Below are 20,721 nucleotides of genomic sequence, written 5' to 3' on the forward strand. Positions count from 1 at the left end.
ATATATATAAGGATGAGCACAACTTCATTTTTTTACATTAATTCAACCTAAAAAATAAATTAATAAATGATGATCTTTTGTTACATGGACAAGTGACCTCATCATCTAGGCAAAGTCAAAATTTGAAGTTTATGAATTTTGGATTGTCACCATTCACCAAGACTATATAACTCGTCTTAGTTAGTGGATTTATAATTAATACAAATACATGACTGAGCCGTTTTTGTGTATGTTCTCTATACTAACTCATCTTAGTTAGTGGATTTTCATATTTACTTATTCCTAAATAATTAAGTGAAATTTTAGTATATTGTTCTCCTCCTTATCATTCAGACGTTCACCTATACAGCCAAAAAAATTGAGAAAATTATACCTAGATTAATGGAAGCTTTAATAAATCTGCAAAATATAAGTGAATTTTGAACGTGATTCCCACATACTTTTTAAAGGTACAACATAGAGTATCTCAACAACTCAATCTCCATGAATCCAGGTCTTTTTTTTTCCTTTTTAAGTTTTTTATTTTTATTTTTAATCTAATGTTCGATTTTTGTATTGGAGTCCGACTAATTTTTAAGTTACATGTCTTGAGATTCAAAAAAGGCTTAAAAATTTAATTAAAATTAAAAACCAGCTGGCCAAGGAATAATATATTATTTTTTGGCGAAGGAATAATATATCACTTTAACCACTTCGATCTGTGACATGGCATAACAAGCGGTCTCAAACTCTTGTTGGAATATGAGGTTCTTAATAAAAAGTCAAGATAAATGTTGATAACACTTTTAAATTTGATAAGAATTTAGGGGTGTATTTCTCTCATGTTGCAAGATCGGGGATGCATTTAAGTTCAATTAGTCAAATAAAGAAATATTTTTAAGACTGTCAATAATTTACAAATGAAACTGATAATTCAAATCGAATTTAAAAATATTTTCAATACTTCACTCTTTAAATAAATAAACTTTATAGATATTTCTCCCGTTACATTTTCTGATGGAAGAGTAGTCAACAATTATTATTTTTTAAAGCAAGTGTGATACATTTTCAATGTTATAAAAAAATACATCTGTGATTTATTACTTATTTTTCAAGAGGATAATTTGATTAAAAATAATAATAATAACTTCGATTCGTCCGGAATATTCATCATTAAGTATGCACGTCTAAAATTTGTCAATGTACTTGTTTATTCAATGAAGATTAATTTGATGCTTAATTATTTTATCTTAAGATTAATTAATAATATAAATTATATATATTATGGTCTTGCACTCTCTAACGAGCTAGCTACTTCGTTTGTCTGTTAGTATGCAACCCAACTTTCATCATGAGCACCAAATAATAACCAACACATCTTGTTATATTATGGTAGATATATAGTATTTTCACGTTTATTTTTATTTGTCCACTATAAATAGATGTACGAGTAAGATAAGAAATTACGTATAATAATTCAGATTGATATACTAAAATTATTATTTTATTTATTACTTTTTACTCCCTCTGTCCCAATTTATGTGACATTTTTCGTTTTTCGAGAGTCAAATAGTTTAAGTTTGACTGGGAATTTGCGCATGAAATCTTTAAGTTTTTTGAAATAAAATTTATATATTTGTAAACTACGTAAAAAGTACTATAAGTCACAATAATTGATAATTCAAAATGTTTAAAAGATCTATGAAAAATTTATGGTCAAAGTTAGACTTGTTAGAATCTCGAAATCCGAAAAGTGCCACATAAAATGGGACGGAAGGAGTATATATTATCTGTGTGCATAATATAAAATAGTGAAAAGTACTCCATATTAATCTTTGTAACGATTGCATCCGCGCATATAATAATTATGAAATATATTATATTTGCGTGTATAATATATCTCTATCTATTTGTATTCGTGTATATCGGTTATAAAACCTCAAACTATTGCTATATAATGTAATTTTGTAAACTACCACTATTTCAGGTAATATCTTACCTTAATTTGTTGTGTACGTGATTTAAACTTCTCCTCTATAGTACAATTTTCTGAGACAACGGTAAAAGAGATGAACACTTAAATTATCTCTCCATATACAATTAATCACACACATTTTTAGATATAAATAAATAATATAATTACTACAACAATAATTTTCCATACAAAATTTCAAAGAAGGAAATTAAAAAGAAATTCACACTTTAATTAGCTCTCAATAATGATCACACATTTTAACTTCAAGATCAATTAATGTTTGAATAAAGGTAACTCTATACTGCCTCTCTTCCAAAGGGAATTGAATTCTTTATTAAATGAAGTCTGTAAAAATTCCTCTCCTGCAAAAAAAAAGGCACAATCTTATAGATATATAAACCACATAAAAATATACATACTAAAGTTATATTAGTTAACAATTCAAAATATTTAAAAAATATTTTTAAAAAATTATGTAGAAAGGAAATATCTTCTGATTGTCCAAATAGTACTCTCTTCGTTCCAATTCATGTAAGGTTGTTTAACTTGAAGCGAAATTTTATTTTTTTAAAAAAATACTTTTAAAACACGTGATCTAAAAAAAGTCATAAAAGCTTTTGTGAGTATAAAATCATCTCATCAAGGGTGAAATAAGCATTTTTAAAATTAAATTATCACTGAATATAGAATTGTTCATTCAGGCGTACTAAAAAGAAAAATTTACATAAATTGTGTCATTCAAGCATATGAAAAGGAGAACGTATTACATAAATTGACAATCTTTTTGGGACTAAGGGAGTATATTATACTACTAGCTAGCTATCTTAATCAATCTTTATGAATAAAATGAACATATTTCAAAGAGGCTAAAGGAAGAAGAATATTTACCATATATAAAGATCATTTTTTGCTCAAATTTGCCTTGTTATTGGAATTGAAGGAAGGTGGCATAAGAGGAACAGACAAAGAGGTTTGCATAATAAATCTTTGTTGAATTGACTCTAGAGTTTTACCACCTTCCTTTATTTCTTTCATTAATGACTTTGAATATTTTTTAACCTTCTCAACCATGCACTTCACTTTCACTCTTCCTATAAACTTAGCTTCCATGAATACTTGATGGATTTTTTTCTCTCCTCTTCCCCCGCCGAGTCGCGCCGATGGCAACGCCTTCTTCTTGGTGGGATGATTATGGCTACTTTTGGTGAAGGTGTTTGATATTGGAGACTCCATGATTATTATTATTGTTAAATGAGAGATAGAAGAAACAATGTGTTGTTGAAAATGGCTAGTTATAAAGAAACATAGACAAGGAATGAGTGGGAGACGTGTTTCTTGAAAACAAACATGACATTTTAAAAAGTGCATTAAAGGCCTTGAAATACAATACATGTTTTATATTGTGTTGTATTATTTTAATGAATATACTGTTTGGATAGACTATATTGTTTTTTGTCGTTACATAATGTTACACATCAATAATTTGAATGATAAACCTACAAGAAAAGTAGGGTATAGAGTAGAGCTATTATGAAAAGGTAGGGTCAAGGATAAAATATGATTATTAATTATAAAAATAATAAGTAAAGATAAAATAAGAAGAAAATATTAAGATAACAATGTGATTACACTAAATCGATTGTTCCACAAAATGGAACTTTTCGTTGTTACATAACTATGGATTAAAACGATACAATATAATAAAATTTAAATAACAATCAAAACAGTCATTATATTTAGACAAATAACACAACACAATATAATACAACAGATAACAACCATCCAACGGGTGAGATAGTGAAGAGGAAATAGATGAGCGTGGAACTAGGAGTTCACATACGAGTTCGATCGAATTTAACAATTTTAGCTCAAGCAATATACTTATGTTATAAAAAAATTAACTATACATAAATATTAAATTTAGAATCGAATGATATTATCACTTATCGAAGTCATTATTTTACAATTCAAAATCCTGACTCGTTGAATCGCTCCTACATATACTTGTTTTTTCTATGAAATTTGATGTTAATTTATCTAATTGTAACATTAATTTATGTGAGTCTGACTAACTAGCTACTTTATTATCAATTTTTTGTGTGAAAATAAGCTCTGGTAGTCACTTATCAATTGAGAAAGAAAATTAATTTTTAAAATCTCTTATGTTTAAGATAAATTTATTTTATGAAAAATCAGATATAAAATCAAAGATAAATTTATAAAGAACTACTATAATCAAATCTCCTGATTTGTTTGTTAGTTGGGCTGCCACACTATAAAATTATTAAGCTTCTAATGTCTTATATTACTGTTGGCACGTATTATTTGTTGGAATATATTATTAACATGTTGTTAGTTATAGTATTTTTATGGAATAATTATTTATTTAATTAATTTAATAAAGTTTTATATTAAATAGATTATTTTCTCATATATATGTTTTCAACTTGTATAATAGTCAATAGATAATTTGGTGTATAGAGTCCAAGTTTTGTAAAATAAGATTTTGGGTCTAACTCACATTCTATTTTTTATTTTATTTTTAAAAATATTGTGCTATTGTCTAACTCACATTCTAAATTTATTAGTCAAGCATAAATTATTTCTTATAAAAAGTACTTTTAAAAAAATTGAGGTGTTTGGCGAAGTTTATTTGGAGAAAATAAGTATTTTACATGAATAACATAAGCCCTTTTTTTGATAAAAAATAAATTTAAAATCAGTTTTTCCTCAAAGCACTTTTAAGAAATATACACTTAAAAATACCTTTAAAAAGATAGCTTAGATACTACTTACTGCTCAAAAGTACTTTTAAATTTATAGATCAAATACAAATTGTTCCTCACAAAAATACATTTGAAAAAAAAAAGGATTTTAAAAGTTTAGCTAAGCGTAGTATAAGTTTGTAAGTTGGTAAATATGATTATTGCTTACCTGTTACAATGACTGGTCGATTAAAGAAATTAATAGTTTGCTTGGATATCGATTATCAATTTATTAGTGTTGTTTTTGAGAAGCAAGCTAAGGACCTCTGCAAACAATAATTATTTCCTTAATTTTAATTTGTTTGTTGTATTTTATTATCTTTTTTTTTTCTGGAAAACTTGCATAAATTTCGTTAGTTTAGGAGCTATCCAGATACGTATAAATACATATATTCAGAATATATGGTGTCAAAATTAGGTGTAATTTGTTCTAGATACATTGTATCCAATTGGATTGACATGTCTTTGTAAGGATACATAACAAATCTCGATTGCCAATGTCCTATATGACATCCTAAATACATGTGAATCACACCCTATGCATACAGATACATGTATCTTTCTTTTCTTTTCTTTTTTTAAAATTAAAGTGTAGACACAAGTATTTACAGATACATGGATCTAGTATGCATCTAGTGTGATTCACATGTATCAGGGATACATGACTATCTCGCATGTCTCCTTCTCCATCTCACTCGTCTCTCTCCCAATTTTAGTGTATGTGATAGCAAAAATACATGTATTTAGGTGTATCTTCCTCAATATATGGCAGGGAATTCTTAATTAGTGGTAAAATACATAATTATTTCAAAGTATATGTAGAATTAGTATACATATGGTCTGAATGTACGTCTAGCTAATAAGGTAGTTTTTCCCCTTTATAAATAATTTTTATATTCTAATTTTCCACATGACATGTTTAATGTTACAAGATTAAATGACGTTTTGATATATTTAAATATTTTAGTTTAAGATCACAAAATTTAGAAGCCTTCTTTACTTTCTTAAACTTCGTATCAAATCAAAACTAGACAAACAAATTAAAATGCAGAGAGTATAATTAGGCATTTGAATATGCAATATAGAATCATGATTTGAAGCTGAAAAAGGTTATATTATGACAATGTTGCTTGAAGTTGGAATATGTGGTTAATCATAAATCTCATAGGCGACCATTGTTGAAGCTCAAGGTTTATGAGTGGGTATTGTTGTAAAAGATCGTATACATATTGAGGAACCTAAATCTGAATTTTAGGATGATTTGCTATTATTTTTGTGGTGTTTTAGATGAATTTGGTGCCGGAATTCAAAGGAAAAGACGAAGTTAATTTTTGTATAATAATGTATATAGACTATATACAACACATTTTATAATTTTGTATATTGTATAACAAGGTATGAGTGTATAAACATCTCTCATAATTTTATATAATGTTTGTACACTAATGTATACTATTGTATATAGAGCTTTTAAATATTGACGTAATTTCTTTTTGAAATTTTGTATAATATTGTATATCAGGTGTATAATGTTGTATGCTGAATTTTTTAATATTACTATAACAATAAAAAAGTAGACTATGCGACATAAAACTTAGCTATATAAATGCAATATTCTCCCTCCATTTCATACTAGTTGATCATTTTACATGTATATTAAGAAATCATGAATAAGAAGATAATTTTACTAATTTACCTCTTAAAAAATTTCTTGGAAATTTTACAAACAATGTAAACACGTTCTAAAAGAATTAATTGCAAGGATAATATAGGAAAAAATAATTAATATTTTCTTGATTTAATAAGTTGGACAACTAATATGAAACAATAATTTTTAGTAAGATTGATCAACTAATATGAGACAGAAGGAGTAGTGTTGTAGTTCTATTTTTGTGCAATTATATCACTCAAAACAATCTATCTATATAAATATACAAAGTTGAATATAAAAAAGATGATGTGGCTCTCTCAAAATGTCGGATTCTTATTTATCTTTTTTGTGGGGAGCTGTTAAACATAAGGGAAAATATAAGCCAAAGAGTTGATATTGAGTGAAAAGGTTGATGTCAAGGATATTTGGGGGCCAAAAAATGAATGAAGGGTAGTTTTGTACCAATTCAAATAATTAAGGGACATTTTAGGCTTTTTTCTTTTCTTTTTTTACTTCTCTTTACTATTTACTTGCTAAAGATTTTAGGATTGACTCAAAATTTTATGCTAGAACAATTATTTTTGGTAGAAGGTAGAACAATTATAATCTTACCTTTACTATATATTTACTTACTAAAGATTTTAAAATGCCAATTTATACTAGAATAATTATAGCCTTACCTTTACTCTCATTTGTTTTGGTATGTAAAATGAATAAGATTACTCATTTTATGGCAAACTAATAAATAAATATATATATATATATATTACTAAATTATAATTAAGTAATTACATTTTCAGCTAATAAATAAATAACTTTCCAAAATTTTGAATTTTTTTTTGGCTATAAATAGACAGACCATTTGTTCATTTTATACCACCAAACACATTTTTCTCTTCTAATTTTTTCTGAGTCTTTATTTGCTATCTTCAGGTTTTTCACTATTTTCAGTAAGGAAAATAATCTTCTTTTCTATTTTTTTTTTCTCCTTCTGTTTTCTTATGTTTTGTCTATAAGAAAAAAATTTGAATGTTGATTTTTTATGTATTATGCTATTATATATATATATATATATATATATATTTTATTTTAATTTTAATTTTCTTGCTCTTTTTGAATTTTTAGTTATGAAGTTTAAACTAAACTTTGTAGCTTTTGTAAATTATCTGCAGTTGAATTAAATTTTTTTCCATTAATGGGTTTACTAAATATAGACAAATTTAGTTTGATTCTAGGTTTAGAATTTAATTAAGCTTTTAAATTTTTTTTACTAAGAATCTAAAAAAATGACAACTTTACCTTCCTTATAGATGCAACTTGTTTGTTCAAACCAATTATTAAGTAAAATATTGAGATCACTAGATGATGAGAATTTTAAAAAAATATTGTCGTAACCTTGAATTTTCTTTAACACATAATAGTTATTTTGATATTGATGGTTTATATTTATTTTTTGAATTAAAAGTGTTAAGAGAAATAATACAGGTAGAAGATAATGATCTAATGAAAATACTTAATCAAATAAAAGACTTGATTATTTTCCAAATACACTTATTGCTTATAGGATAATGTTAACAGTTCCTGTAACCATTGCCTCAGTCGAAAATTTATTTTTCGAAATTAAAATTAATTAAATTTTCTTTAAAATCAACAATGTCTCTAGAGATATTAGCTATATTATCATTTGAAAAGGAATAATTAAAACAAAATTGATTATAATACAATACTTAATAACTTCACTTCTAAAATAGCTAGAAAAGTTTATTATAAATAAAAGTATATATGATGAAAAAATATAATATTAGGACCCATCTCTTAAGTTTCGCTTTAGGCCCCCAATGTTGTTGAGTAGGCCCTGATTGTGAGTGGCACATCCACACTAACCCTCTGATGGGAAAATTAACTACCAACCCTAAACTTAAACTATCAAACCATTTAAGAATCAAAGTCATGATATTAAACACTAAGAAAATAATTTTAAACAATTAAAAGACCGAGTTTTCATGAACTCGATCAGTCAACAAAACAATTACAGAATGAACTCCCTAGAACCTGGAAATCATAGTACCAAAGTATCTAACAAGTCTAGGATAAGGATATGCAACCTCAATCAGAAAACATAAATCTAAAGTCTATAATGTTTGTGTTCGAAAAGATGGACAACGAGATAGGAAAAAATCTATGGCAGCTCAGAAGATTAGGTAGCTCACCATTGGATTCAAGTGTCGTGCATCTCACAACTGAGGTCTCGAAGCAACTGCTTGAATTTGTCTTATACTCAACAAAAAAAAAGAGCAAGTGCAGTATCAGTACACAACCATTGTGTACCGGTAGGATCATCGGCTAGCTCTAGTATATGAAATATGAACAGGCAACCACAACGTAGTAACATAATATACAATCACAAACATAAGTACCACATAGCTCGGACTCCCAATCCTTACCCTAAATTGATATACACAATAAATATGAACCATCACATCACAACAAGTCAGTCAGTTCTCTCATAGAATCCACCCATATAAATTGTTAGTGTACCAGTGTGGTACCCGATCTCATAGTTAGTGTATCGACGTGGTACTCATTCTTGTTACGGTGTACCGACATGGTACCCGTTCCCATTTTACCGACATGGTATTTATTCTAGATGTTAGTGTACCGGCGTGATACTCGTTCCAACAATAATTTGTGCCGGTGTGACACCCGATCCCAATCATCAACACGCAATGAATCATAATCACACATGTACATTCATGTAACATATTTATTGCATACGACTGATGACATCATTCATTTCACGTCATATCTTAATTTCCCAAATCATATATCATGCATGCATTACTGACGACGTAGTTAATAAGCACATATAGCATAAACGGAAAAAAATACAGTCATAACCTACCTCAAATCAAGTCTTGAAAATCTAAAAAAATGAGCTTTTCCCTTGTAATGAATTCCAACTTGTTCTTGGTCTAAAATAATATAAACACAATAATCGATTAATAATGGCCTAACAATATACTAATTATAACCAAATCCTAAACCCCAGGCCATTCACATGATCATCCCACCCAACAAGGATCTTTTCCGCCATTAATTCAAGTTAAAACTCTTCCGCAAGAGTAACACCATAGATTCTAAAGCTTAAGAATCAAAATACAAGTTGGGGAAGTAACTAACTTAACTTTACCGAAGAACTTGGTGGAAAAACTGAAGAAAACTGTCCTAAGTCGCTCTTCCTTTTCCCAAGAACGAAGTTGCCCAAAATAAGAGGTTTTGAGAACTTTTCTGCACAAAAATCCAACCAACTCCACTATAATTGTCCGACCCACTATAGCAGCGTCGCCATAACGGCCCGGAAAGATAATCTTGTTTCTTATGTTTTCCTTCTGTTTTTTTATGGATCTTTTTATGTTTTTCTATAAGAATAAAAAAGAATGATTTTGAATGTTAGATTGTTTCTGTCTTACGCTGAAAGAAAATTTTAAACAAATTTTATTCAATCTTCTTGTAAAAAATTTAGTTAGTTGTGGGATTTAAACAAAAAAAATTAGCTTTTGTAAATATCAGTTGGATTGAAAGATTTTCTTTCCTTCGTAAGTTTATTTAATATACATAAATTTAATTTGATTCTAGATTTAAAATTTGATTAAGCTTGTAATAAAAACCTAGCGGCTGAATACATCAATATTTAAATTTTGTATTCTCCTCTAATTATACAAACATATGATTTTTATTTTTACAATAGAGTAATTAACAATCCAATCCATAAATATGTTAAACTACATTTTTAACGTAAGAAGAACCATATTCCACTAAAAGGAAAAAAAAAACATAAATTAACTACAAACTTCGTTGATAATTTTCTCATAGCTAATTGAATTTTGTATAATTCATCACTAAACAGAATTAACGACAAATTTTATTGTTTACCTACAGAATTTGTCCATCGTTAATTCCTGTTTTTTGAGTAGTGTTAGATAAATCCCAAGACAGGAACAACATGAGATGTCTCCAAAATAAGTCGTTGTTGGATTGAGCCTAACGTCGATCCACCTTCCATTATATCTTTAACCAATGACTTATAGTAATATTTCACTTTCTTAAGCATGCACTTCAATTTGACTCGTCGATAAAGGTTAACTAATATTAATCCTCGGCGGGGTTTCTTCTCTCCGCCGAGCCACACCGTTCTCTTCTTCCCCCGGAGTGATATTTTCCGACTCCGCCACCGGAATATGGTGGTGGGATGATAATGACTACTTTTGTTGAAGGTGTTTGGCATTGGAGAGCACATTGTGATTGCTTATGGAGAAAAAAAAGGGATTGTAAATAGATATATAGAAGCAAAAGGTAGTGTGGAAATTGCTAGTTAAAGAAACAAAATAGAAATAAAGATTTGGGGACGTTATGTTTTGGTTTGGTTTTATTTGGGGTAGGGGTGGACAGTACATCAAAAATGATCTTTAGCGACAATTAATTAACGACAATAGCTTAATTGTTGTTAAATATGTATTTTTAGCGGGAACTAGCACTTTTTCTATATGTCCCTAAAGTCTTTAGCGACATTAGATCTAATGACACTTAACTAATGCCGGTAAAGACTTTAGCACTCTATTTATCGCCGCTAAAAATTATTTTTGTTGTAGTGGAAGTAGTAAGAAATTATGTGTATTAGATGTTTATATCAAGTTCGTAAATGCATGATACATGTCTTTTTTATATATATTTATTGCTTAATCATAACTAAGTAATATTTTTTAAAAATTTATAATTATTAAAATAAAATTATTTAATTTAATTTAAATATCAAGTGCCACTAAAGAATTAACATAAGGAAATAGAGAGTTGACTATGAGCCTCAAACATCATGGCAATTATAGGATTGGGCTGTCTAAAAGATTCCACTACTCTTCGTAGTTTAGGCTAGTTTTATTTTTTCATATGCTTATTTAAATACAAAAGATCTAATTTTATCATTTAGATGTTTCCTGTTTGTCTTATACTAAAGACAAAAATGAGAAATATATTGTTTATATTTTGATATGTTAAAGTTAGAGGTGTCAAAAATGAGCTCAAACATAGGTAATCCGTCCAACTCATTCAAAATTATAAGTGTTGGGCTCGAGATGATTTGAATTGAATTTAATCTTAACTCATTTTAAGTAGAGCAAATTACAGAAATCACATATTTTTAAGGCAAAATTATAATTTATCCCTTAAAAGTTTATAATTACTGAAATCCCTCAAACGGATACAATAATATAAGTGTTGATACATTAATCTGATGCGCGAGATACATTAATCGTTAAGTAAGATACATTACATATACATGATACACTAATCTGATATACATTTTACGTGAGATGCACTGACCTAATGCGCGAAAATGAGGGATTTTGGAAATTTGTAAAACTTATAGGGGATAATGGTAATAAGTAAACTAAAAGGTGAGATTTCTGTAATTTTTCCTTTTAAGTAAATCTTCAATTGAGCCCAATTTAATCTCCAATTTCAACTCATTTTAATACTCTTTATTGCATTAATATAATGTATGTTCCTACATTGAATTACTATCTATTTTTTTAGGATATATCTATCCATTTGTAACTTTTAAAAAATAATAATAATTCTTGAGTCAAAATTCAAATTGTGGTTATAAAAGTTAAATATCAATATGTTAAAATTATTGAGATTAAGCAGGTCAAATTGGACGAGTCAAGATCCAACTTATTTTTTAACCCATTTGAGCCCAAAGTAAATTTGAGGGAGTCAGGACCCAATCTGATTTTTATTTCAATCCATTTTAATATTTATAATTATAACTCAACCCGTTCATTTGATACCCCTATATTAAAGTGATCAACAAGTAAAGGCAAAAATTTATTTAAATATAATTTAAGCGAATACTATAAAGCAATATGGATGGGAGTGGGGAATATAAGAGAAGCAGAAAATACTACTATTGAAATGGCTAGTTAAGGCAACAAAGATGGCGTGTAAAAGGCATGACCATTTTTTCGCTTTGCTTCTGCAATAATTAAGGATCAATTTAATTTCGATTGGGTTTAAAGTTAGTGTAAAATAATTTTTTCACACTCATTCAAAAGATATTTAGCTGGTATTTGATCATAAAATTTTAAATAATTTTCGGTAAATTATTTTTTATGCGTTTGGCCATAGATTAGGGAGAAATATTTGACTTTTAAAAAATATATATAATTTATACACATATATTTTAAAAATTATTAAAAATACTCATAAGGTTGTATTATCATTTTATAATAAAAATGTTCAACATAAATTAATATAAATTTGAAAAAGAAGAAGAAGGAAGAAAACAAAAGAAAAATCGTGGTAATAGGTTATTGGTTTAGTGATTTCGATACAACAACATATCATGTGAAATCTCACAAGTGAGGTCTGAGAATAGTAGAATGTACACAGATCTTACCACTACCTCACAGAAGCAAAAAGACTGTGTGTGAAAGATCCTCGACTCAAATGCAACAAATCTCGATATAAAGATGAAGGAGCCATTGAAGAAAATATAGCAAATAACAAGGAAAAGTGCAAAAGTCTACCAAAAAGGAGCCAAAACAACAACAAAATCATATGATAATTGAAACAACATATTAGGATATATTATAAGAAAACCATAATAAACAATGAGAAAACAACAATAATATAACTTACCATCGCAATCACCAGCCACTTTAAGCAAAACAATATCACACTACCTTCCAACTTTCTACCCTAATACATGCCCTCCACACCCTTCTATCTAGGGTCATATCTTCGGTGACCTGAAGTTGTATCATATCATGTCTTGTGACCTTTCCCCAATACTTCTTTGACCTACATCTGCCTCTATTCGTACCCTATATAACCAACCTTTCGCACTTCTTTACTGGTGCGTGTGTCTATACATCTGTTCTCCACATGTCCAAACCATCTCAGTCTCGTTTTCCTCATCTTGTCCGCTAGGTTGGTCACTCCTATATTATTTCAGATATCTTCATTTCTTATCTTATCGCTCATAGTATGACTTCACATCCACCTTAACATCCGCATCTCCTTCATATGCATCTTCTGGACCTGAGGGCTCTTGACTGGCCAAGACTCGGTCTCATACAACAATATCGGTTAAACCACCACTTAAGAGAACTTACCTTTGAGTTTTGGTTGTACCTTTTTATCACACAAGACTCTAGAGGCAAGTCTCCACTTTATCCATGTCGCACCAATACGGTGTGTGATATCATCGTCTATGTCCCCACTCCCCTAAGATACTTGAATCTCTTTCTTGGGTATATTTTGTGGGTAACAATTTTATTTTATTTTATTATCTGGTTATTGCTTCTTTAAAGTTTGAAGTTTTTTCTTAATAGATTAATCGATGATCCGATAGTGAATTAATAAATTATATTCATAATATTCGATACATAAAATTCTTGACTTAGGGTTTAGTCTCATACTTTTATTTCTAGTTATCCCTAACTCTCGATTATTTTATAATGTGTCAGTGTTTACTTATGAGTAAGATGCAATATGTCAACTCATGTGCATGGTTAATTTGGTTCGTCACCTTGTTTCTAAGTGATTTCCAATGATTTTTTTGTCAAATCTTAACGGTCAAATCGGTAATCGAACCGACAACAATCAATAATCAATAAGTCAATATTTTAAAGGGTTCTATAACAATTTATCTTATTTACAAATTAATAATGAATAAATCAAATTGATAAACTTTAAAATCGAACCGAACCGACAATATACTACCCTAATGTTACTTTTTTTAAGTGGCAATTATGGGTCCAAGGATTTTCGCCCCTTAGTCAAAGTGAATAGTCCGAATGAACATCTTCTCCCCCAAAAATCAGATTCCATTAATTGCTTCTGAAAGTATCTTCAACTGTACCAATTTGGTAAAATTCTTGCATAAAGTCTACATGTTTTCTAATCTTTTTCAGTTTCCTCAATTCTTCACAAAAATGTTGCTTCCCTTCCTCCTGCTGTCCATTCTCTCTTTTCCTAACAGGTGAGCACACTCTTAATTAGTCTCACTTTCTTGGTAAAGTATCTCTTTTTCATAATTTGCACAAACCATTTTGGTACTGAAATGAATAGATATAGAAGATTCATATAATTAACCCCAATATAAGTTTAGGATTGAAGTATAAGTAACTCTTCAAAGATTTTGGCTTTCTCTATACAATTATTGTGGTTATTTTGTCATTATTTGTCTTCTTGTTTATTGTTCTTTCTCCCTATGATTGTGTTGTTTGCAATAAATTTTCTCTAGTCTGGAAAATAACTGCAGTCACAAAATAAATATGAAGAAATATAATTTTATTGATAAAACAATGTGGATACAATTCTGTTTGTTTCCTTGATTCTTTTCTTTGGATTATCTTGATTTGATGCCAAAGCAAAGTGTTTCTCCATTAGGATATTGCGGACCTCGTTGGAATTTATTTGAGGGGGGATTTTGTGGATGTTCTTAAAGTATTTGATTGTCAAGAAGAGTTTGATCACATTTTGATCTCTTTTGAATATCCCATGAGTTTATGGAATTTTTTAGATTTTGTTCTCTATGTGAATAACCAAGAGTTTATGGGAGTACCAAAATTTATGGGATATTCGAGATGCCTCTTCAAGTGAATATGCTACCGTTTATATAAGCGTGAGCTAGAGTTTGGGGTATAGTAGCCTCCAATAACCCTAATATGGTTGGGCTTGTCCACAAAATTTCGATGTCTACATGTGTATTTTGTGACTATTTTTTGTTGCTCTCATACTGGACTTAGATTTCTCATGAGATTGATTTCTTATATGGTCACTCAGTTAATAGTTATTATTCGGAAAGTTACTTTCTTTGTGAAGAAAATTGGAATCGAGAAGAGAGGTGACTTTCTCAGATAATAACTAGTATTACTTGAGTGTCTAAGAAATCTAACTCATTTCTCGTGAGTCGGTCAAACTTTAATTCTCTATAGCCATTCGGCTTTATTCAATTGGAGTCAGCTATAATACTCACATTCTGTGCTTCTCTTTTGTCAATGCTCTAATGCTGCAGATGTTCAGCAGACTCTTCTACAGAAACAGAAAGGACATTGGCTATAATAAAGCCAGATGGTGTTTCTGGAAACCATACAAATTCCGTAAAGGAGACAATTCTCAATCACGGATTCAAAATCACAGGCGAATCGTTCATTCAGTTTGATGAGGATCGTGTGAAAAGCTTTTATGCTGAGCACTCTTCAAGGAGCTTCTTTCCAAGCCTTGTTGAATACATGACCAGGTTAACTTTCCCCGTCTAGAGATGGTATTTGATTCTGAATTGACTAGTAAGCCTCATTCTGTTTTGTAGCACCTGTTAAATTGGTATTTCTGCTGTGTTATTTTTTCTTTTTTCATGTATTGCTTCAAACAACTTACTGGTTACTATAAACTGCATGTTTATAATATAGGCTGAAGGATGGTTTAATTTGGTATCAAGTGATTGTTGAGAACATTTATACCATTAAACTAAGAATTTGCAAAAAAATAAAAGAATCATTTCCTTTTGAAAATGGACGATATTTGATGATGGTTGTTACATAACCCATAAAGGCATTTCAGCCTAAAATGATTGTTGCATCTGCCTCTAGATTGGAACGGTTATATTTGCTTCTAACAGGATAATAGGAAGTGCTATACTCAGTGATAACTCTCTGATACCACTTGATAGCACACAACTCAGGGGAACGCAACAAATATGAGAAAAATACTCAGAAAGAGTGAAGGATAGGTTGAATGTTACGGATTAGAATAACACAAACTCAAGTAATTAACTTCAATTGAATCCTTGTTATCATTAATGATCATTTCCCCAAGAGAGTAGCGATAGAACACAAGAAAGAATCATATAAAGAATATAATCAGTTAATTCCGAACAAATACGAAAGAACCTACTTATTAGTATTCCAAACAAGTGAGACTTGAGGTTCTTTAGCGATCAGAACGATTGGAAGGTGGCGTAAGTAAACCAGCTTTTCTCTATGTTGTATGGTTTTGAAATTTGAGACAGCCGGACAGGAAGAAGAAAAATGGGAGCCTTAGTGTTTTCTACTCCTTGTTTAGCTAGTGGTGATGAAGGATGTAATTCCATGTTAGGCATTTGCAAGACAAAAGCACCTAAAAACCTGTTAATTTGGTTGGAAAATGATAAATAACTTGAAACGCTACCTCAATATTTTCAAAGATGGGGAGAATTCTGTATGATAGGTGTTTTGTGTGAAAAGTATGAAGAAGTACGTGAATCACCTCCTTTTTCATAAGGTTGAGCATGTTTTATTTGCTGTTTGAAGCGGGATGGTATTGGAAAGAAGTAATTTGGAATGCATATCATTGTTGAAAGCGCTTTAAGTCAAAATGGAAGTCCAAGTATTTTGGTTGTGTATTCATTGAGTTGAGACACAATTGAGTGGAACAAAGGTTTGTAAAAGATGTGTTTTCTTCAATCAAAAGAAAAAAAACAAGTTTTCAAAATGATATAGATACCTTTGGAATCTTTTGAGTGCTTTAGAGATATAAATTTGTATGAAATGATATAGAAAACTCTTTATCAAAGAAGTAAATACAGTAGAAAATTGTACAAATCTTTTCAGTGGTTTAAAGATTTAGTTCTATATAACTGATTGGTGCCTTTTCATCCATTTCAAATGAAGTACCTTGTTTATTGAGAAAAAAAAAAGGTCTGTTGTCCATGGGTCCACTTGATAGTCATTTAATTGCAGAGACAGAAGTAGAAAAATTAGTGGAAGATCTGTCTATCGGATATATGCTATTATGTTGAATTTGGAATAGTTTCATGGACTAATTTCTCATGAGAATATTTTCAGCTGCTCCTCCTCAATTCTCATCCATTTACGACTCCTTTTTTCCCTTTACTAACCATTTATCGGCAGTGGTCCAGTGTTGATAATGGTTCTGGAGAAAGGGAATGCCGTAGCTGATTGGCGTGCATTAATTGGTCCAACAGACCCACTCAAGGCGAAGGTTACTCATCCTCACAGGTTTAGACCTCCTCTCTTCCTTTTTTCTATTTTTTTTACGTCTAAATAGATAGCCATAGCATGAGTTTGCCTTCCTTAACAAAAAAAAAAAGGGGTACTACCTCAATTTAACTCATAAGAAAATTCTTTTCTCAAGCATCCAATGGTGTGACCTAGTGGTAATGAAGTGGTTGAAAACCATGAAGTCTTAGATTCAAATCCCGATAGAGACAAAAGCACTAGGTGATTTATTTTCCTCTGTCCTAGCCTTGGTGGACAGAGTTACGACACCTATTGCTGGTTGGGGGTGACAGGTATCTCATGGAATTAGTCGAGGTGCACACAAGCTTGCCCTTGAAAATTGAAACATTATGAAATGCTTCTCTCCAAGATTTGCTTTTGAAAATTGAAATACTGTAAAATATGTGTAACTCTTCATTTCACTTGCTTTCCCCAAAGAAGTTGTCTCTTCATGGCATTGCAATTATTGTCTTCACTAGTACTCTTCCAAATTCTGTGACTCCCTCTCCTTCCACAAATGATTTAACATTATAACTAAAACAGCTAGCATCTTCTATGTTTTGCAAGTTTAGTTCTCTCCTACCTCTATGATTGACGATGTTAAAGTTGCTGGTAGTGCCTTTGACTTTGTTGACTCCATGCATAGCACATAGTTAAAGAAGTTGTCAGCCTATGTAATCCTTTTACATTGACAATTGTATTTAGGCTTTTTTTTTTCTTTTTTTTTCGTATTTAGGCTTTTGTTAATTCTGAATAAGACACTTTTTTAACCTGTGTTTTTATACATACAGTGTCAGAGCCATATGTGGGCTGAATTTACAGAACAATTGTGTTCATGGCTCTGACTCACCTCAGTCTGCTAGCCGGGAAATATCTTTCTTCTTTAAAACGACATCATCAGGTCAAATTACTAAGCCCATTTTATGTTTCTAATTATGTGCATGCATTTTATTCTTGACAATGAAAAGAAAAGGCGGTTTTTGTTGTCTATGACATGCTAATGATATTTGATTTTGCTGGCTGTGACATGTTGATCAGGCATCAACAACCATTACTTTTTAGAACCTGTGTGAAATGCTTGAATAATTATAGGCTCATGCATACCTCCATTAACCTTTTTTAGATTGAGATGATCACGAATTTAGTCCTTCTGCCTCTGGGATTAACAGAAACAAGGATTCCAACCCACTGCCTCTTCTATATTGCTTCTAAACCTCTTAAAATGGTTTATGCACATCTTTTAATTATATGATACGTATATTTGCCCCTTTTCCCTTAAGAAAATAATAGTACCTGTCTTTTGCTTGGTTGAATGTACCAAGCATACTAACCAGAACTGAAATGTAATTAAGCACCACAGACTAATGTAAATCCCTATTTTAGCATTTTTTGGAGAGATCGACTGCAATCAATCTCGTGATGTATTTTTGGAGGTAAGGTTCAGGTTCGGTCCCCCTCATGTGCCACCTTTCTGGTGAAATACAACACATCTAGGTGCAATCCAGTGTGAGAAGTTTGCGATGTGCATATCTCCCCCTTAAAATCAACTGAACTAATATCTTCTTATCAGAATCAAAACTGATCACCACTGTATCTCTGCTGTTTGCTGTGAACAGATGGAGAAAAAATAATTCAAGCACACTTGTATACTTGTTGCCATTAAGATTCTTTGTCTGATTTACGTTCTTCACAAAATCCGTTACTATTGCAGGACATGCATCTCAGCATGATGAATTATAAGTCATTGAAGAACAATCGAATCGTGCCATTCGGATTCCTCTATGAACAGATTTTTGCAGCTAACCTAACTAGAGTTGTCCTCTGAGATATTGTATCCTGCAGCTAATGAAAGTCAGATGAAGCTTATATTATATGAGTTTAGTTATCAGCATTTTCGAAATGTAACACAGATATATGTATGATAAAACACTAAAATAGAAACAAATATTATACTTGGAATGCATGTTTTCAAAAGTACAATGAATTCAGTATTTACACGTAATATAAATATACGTGCCAAATTACATATTTCAAATCATGTGTTACACTGACGGACGAAGGAACAACATAAACTACTACAATAGCTTGATCACCATGATTGACCTTATCCCTTTTACTACTTAAAAAATAGGTCAAAACTTAGGTTCAAAATTATATTGACGAACATGGTCGATTTTTAAAGGAAGATGGATGCCAAATCGATAGATTGTGCATTGTCGATTGCTTTTGTGAAACCTACAAATAGGGTCGGTGAAAATAGAGGGACAGTCGAATATGTTCGTTGATTTTTTAAATGATCGTTTTTTTTTATATAAATATACATTAAAAAAATGTGGCTACTTGAAATTGAATCTAGATATTTTATATGATTTTGGACAATTTTATCCCTCAACCACAAGACCCTTTCATTACTAATATCATGGTTTGTTGTTTATTAGTTATACATAACATAATATCAAATAGAATGTATCATTGATTATACGTAGTTTGAAAAAGTGTACCAAACAAGGCATAATTAGTAATGCACAAAACTATTGATGCATGCATACATTCTCCCAACACATGTAGGAAGTATCGTTTCGAAAGTGATTTTGGTTTGCCAATTCAGGTTCAACTTCAAGCCTTATATTAGCGGACCTACAGGTCGAATCAGGACTCTACGCTCTTTCTTTCTATGTGTGGGACTAGAGGGGAATGTGTCTAGATGTCGAGCAAGACAACTATGTTTTGATTTTTTTTTTTCCTCAGTGAGATCACCTCATGCACTAGACTGATGGATAAGAGAACTGATATGGCCTAGAAAGAGCTTGGTCACTCTACTTACGATGTAGCTCGACTCCATCACATAAATATTGATTTCTTTTGGATGGATAAATAATAAATAGTTATTTCATCAACAAATAGAAATAAGAGATCGATTTCCCCTTGAGAGTTCCTCTTTATCTCTTTCAATCTATCATAAAAGATCAAACTATCTATCAATCAGTTTGAAAATAGCACACTCATCTCGTTTTTCGTTCATTTTTTCCATGTAAACATAGCAAACATAATAAAAAGCAGGTGAATCAGTTAGAAGTACTCGCTTCACGCCCCTAAATTATAGATGTAGTTCCTCTTATATATGTATTATGAATTATTTGTGATTAGGGACTATGATGCAAAGTCAACTATCATCAAAATTAAATTTAGTAAATCTATAGAAAAAGGAGATACATGATAGCTAGTCAAAGTGAGCATAAAGTGCACACAACTTTATTATGGAGGAGATAACTCCACATCATGCAATTAGAG

General features: G+C 30.3%; 1 protein-coding gene across 1 annotated transcript; it reads left to right on the forward strand.

Annotated features, from left to right (window-relative positions):
• The first annotated feature begins 14,191 nt into the window (after positions 1-14,191).
• On the forward strand, positions 14,192-19,343 carry LOC125820267 (probable nucleoside diphosphate kinase 5). Its single transcript, XM_049499701.1, has 5 exons — positions 14,192-14,411; positions 15,450-15,674; positions 17,323-17,430; positions 18,222-18,331; positions 19,142-19,343. The coding sequence occupies exons 1-5, from the start codon at positions 14,227-14,229 to the stop codon at positions 19,168-19,170; spliced, it is 657 nt and encodes a 218-aa protein (XP_049355658.1). The 5' UTR covers positions 14,192-14,226; the 3' UTR covers positions 19,171-19,343.
• The last annotated feature ends 1,378 nt before the right edge of the window (positions 19,344-20,721 follow it).

The sequence above is a fragment of the Solanum verrucosum genome, unplaced genomic scaffold (assembly GCF_900185275.1).
Source record: "Solanum verrucosum unplaced genomic scaffold, falcon-dt-bn FXZP01000229.1, whole genome shotgun sequence".
NCBI lineage: Eukaryota > Viridiplantae > Streptophyta > Magnoliopsida > Solanales > Solanaceae > Solanum > Solanum verrucosum.